The sequence below is a fragment of the Dipodomys ordii genome, unplaced genomic scaffold (assembly GCF_000151885.1).
Source record: "Dipodomys ordii isolate 6190 unplaced genomic scaffold, Dord_2.0 Scaffold11693, whole genome shotgun sequence".
NCBI lineage: Eukaryota > Metazoa > Chordata > Mammalia > Rodentia > Heteromyidae > Dipodomys > Dipodomys ordii.
In genome coordinates this window covers 2,092-4,503 of record NW_012278905.1, presented here as the reverse complement: position 1 = coordinate 4,503, position 2,412 = coordinate 2,092, and the positions used below count along the sequence as shown (strand labels likewise).

General features: G+C 52.2%; 1 protein-coding gene across 1 annotated transcript; it reads right to left on the bottom strand.

The window, feature by feature from the left end:
- Window positions 1–36: 36 nt before the first annotated feature.
- LOC106002480 (ATP-dependent RNA helicase DDX54-like) lies at window positions 37–1,500 on the bottom strand (the record flags this gene model as incomplete). The annotated part of the gene is made up of 4 exons (XM_013037349.1): window positions 37–151; window positions 271–459; window positions 567–637; window positions 1,371–1,500. Coding segments are annotated over 4 exons (444 nt in total), but the record flags the coding sequence as incomplete, so codon positions are not given.
- Window positions 1,501–2,412: the final 912 nt, after the last annotated feature.

Genomic DNA, 2,412 nt, shown 5'->3' with positions numbered 1-2,412 from the left:
CCCCCCCCCCGCTGGCTGTAAAAACACGCAGAGGAACTCTGTTACTAAGACCATGGAAGTGCTTGTAGAGCGACAGCAGCATGGGGTTAGGGGACCCTTACTTGTCCCCGCCCAGGATCAAGGCCGTCTTGAGGCCGGTGAACTTGCCCAGCTGTGGAGAAAGGGAGAAAGAGGCACTGGGGGAGGGGGAGGCTGGCTGAGGCGGTCTGCCCATAGCTCCTAGCCGGCCCCAGCTGTACCCCCAGGTATACGCCCAGCACCCCAACATACCTCCTTAGTGAACTTCATAGTCTGCAGCGCCAGCTCCCGGGTGGGTGAGAGGATTAAGGCCCGGGCCCCTGTCTGGGCACTGTGGGCCTTGAGCCGCTCAAACATGGGGAGGAGAAAGCAGGCGGTCTTGCCGCTGCCCGTCCGAGCCATTGCCACCACGTCCTTCCCATCCAGGATCACCGGGATGGTCTGCAGGACACCGGTGGGGGTGCTGTCAGGGTCTGCCCAGATCCCCGGGCCCTCCCAGCCTCTCCTTTTCCCCTGCCCCAGCCCTCTGGTCCCTCCCAGCCCCTCACCTTCCGCTGGATGGGTGTGGGCACCTTGTAGCCCTTCTTCATGACGCCCTTGAACACGGGGTAGCTCAGGCCTGGGACACAAGGCGGCACGGGAAATGTTACACGACAAAGACCATATGGTCAATGAACAATGGGGAGAACAGATAGAGACAGGGCAGAAACTACGAGATTAAATAAGATGGTGGGGGTTTACACAGGGTGGGGCTCGGACCTTCTTTGGATTCTGGCTGGGACATTCTTCTTCACCTGTTGCTTTGGGACAGAGTCACATGTTTGTCTTACATTTTCCCAATATCCTCCCCAGTGCTGGGCTTATATTCAGGCACCACCACGCCTCCCCCTCCTCTTCTTTTCTAAGGTTGTGTTCACCTTGTTGCTTTAATACTCTGGTGGGCAGAGCTCATCAGTTTCCTAATTCCTCACGGTCTCAATCCCTGCTCCAGCAGCTGCTGCTGTGTTTAGAGCAGTTTCCTTTCCTGCTAGCAGGTGTTCTGGCCTTCTCCTTCCTCCTCTGAAAAGCTGTATTGCCAGGTAGTAAGCCCTCCTTGTCTCTGCTTCCATTTGTTCCCCTGGCCTCAGGCCTGCGACCTGCCCCCAAACACACTAAAAGGTCTCGACTGATTAGAGACCAAACTTATACCACAATGCTGAGCCCAGGGCAGACATCCTTAATCAAGTGCAGAGAACATAATAACCTCCTGATGTTGCTGTCCAAATCCCAGAACAGACATTAGTAACCAAGTGCAGAGATCAGGATGACCTCCTGTTGCCCCAAAGCCCTAGAGGCCCAGCTCCCTTACCCACCCATGGACTGGAAGCCTCCAGACTTCTTCTTCTTCTTGTTCTGGGCTCGCACCATCTCCCGGGTATCGGGCTCCACGTCTGAGGTACACTCGGAAGCGGGGAAGGCAGGCAGTGCTCTGTCAGGGCCATACTGGAAGTGAAGGACAGAGAAGACACCAACATTGAGCACCTTTGGGGAGGGGTCTGTCCTCTTGTCCTCCTGTCTCCCCAAGGGATCACACAGCTTCTCTGTCAACAGCTTCCTGGATTGGGCTGGGCTGGGGCCGAGGTGCAGAGTGGGCTCTTCAAATAGACAGCATGCTCAGGATCCCAACTTTGCTGGGTTCAAGCTGCAAGGCCTCAGGTAAGAGCCTGGGCCCCCCACAGGCCTCTGCTCCAAGAGTTCAGGACTCAGAAAGCAGCCTCTCCCTCTAGCCTTTGGTTCTGAGTTCTGCAAACATGATCCTTGAGCCCAGCTCAAGGTGCGCTGGCAGACTCTGTAGTTAAGCATTTCATTTCACTTCATTGTATCTACGCTGACTTTCCACTCTCCTTTCTACCTTTTGACTTTTCTGTTCCTTTCCCATTTTGGACTTCAATTTGCCTCACTATTTCAACTGTCTCCTCCAAGATTCTAATCTTTTTCTATATAAAAACTGCTATCAAGAGAAAAAAATGCTAGCCACAAACAGCTATAAAGTGAGATTTATATACAAGCAAATGTCAGATATTTACTAGTGAGAGCCAAATGCAAGTACTGGTTACCAGCACTAAATAAGTAAATAGATACAAAACAAAAACACCTCCTGGGGCTGGAGGAACAGCACTCAGCAGAGTGTATGCTTGGTGCTGCATGCCAGGCTTGGGTTCAATCCACAACAGCCTCCCCCAAAAAATCTGTGTTTAGGTATGGTGCTTTCTTCTGTAGAATTCTAGAATAACCAGAAACTTCTTCTTATGTTCATCTTTCTTGAGCTGCACTGGATACATAAAGTGTTGAACATCCTGAAAAGTTCAGTTTATGCTTTTTATTTTTCTTTACCGGTCCTGGGGCTTGAACTCT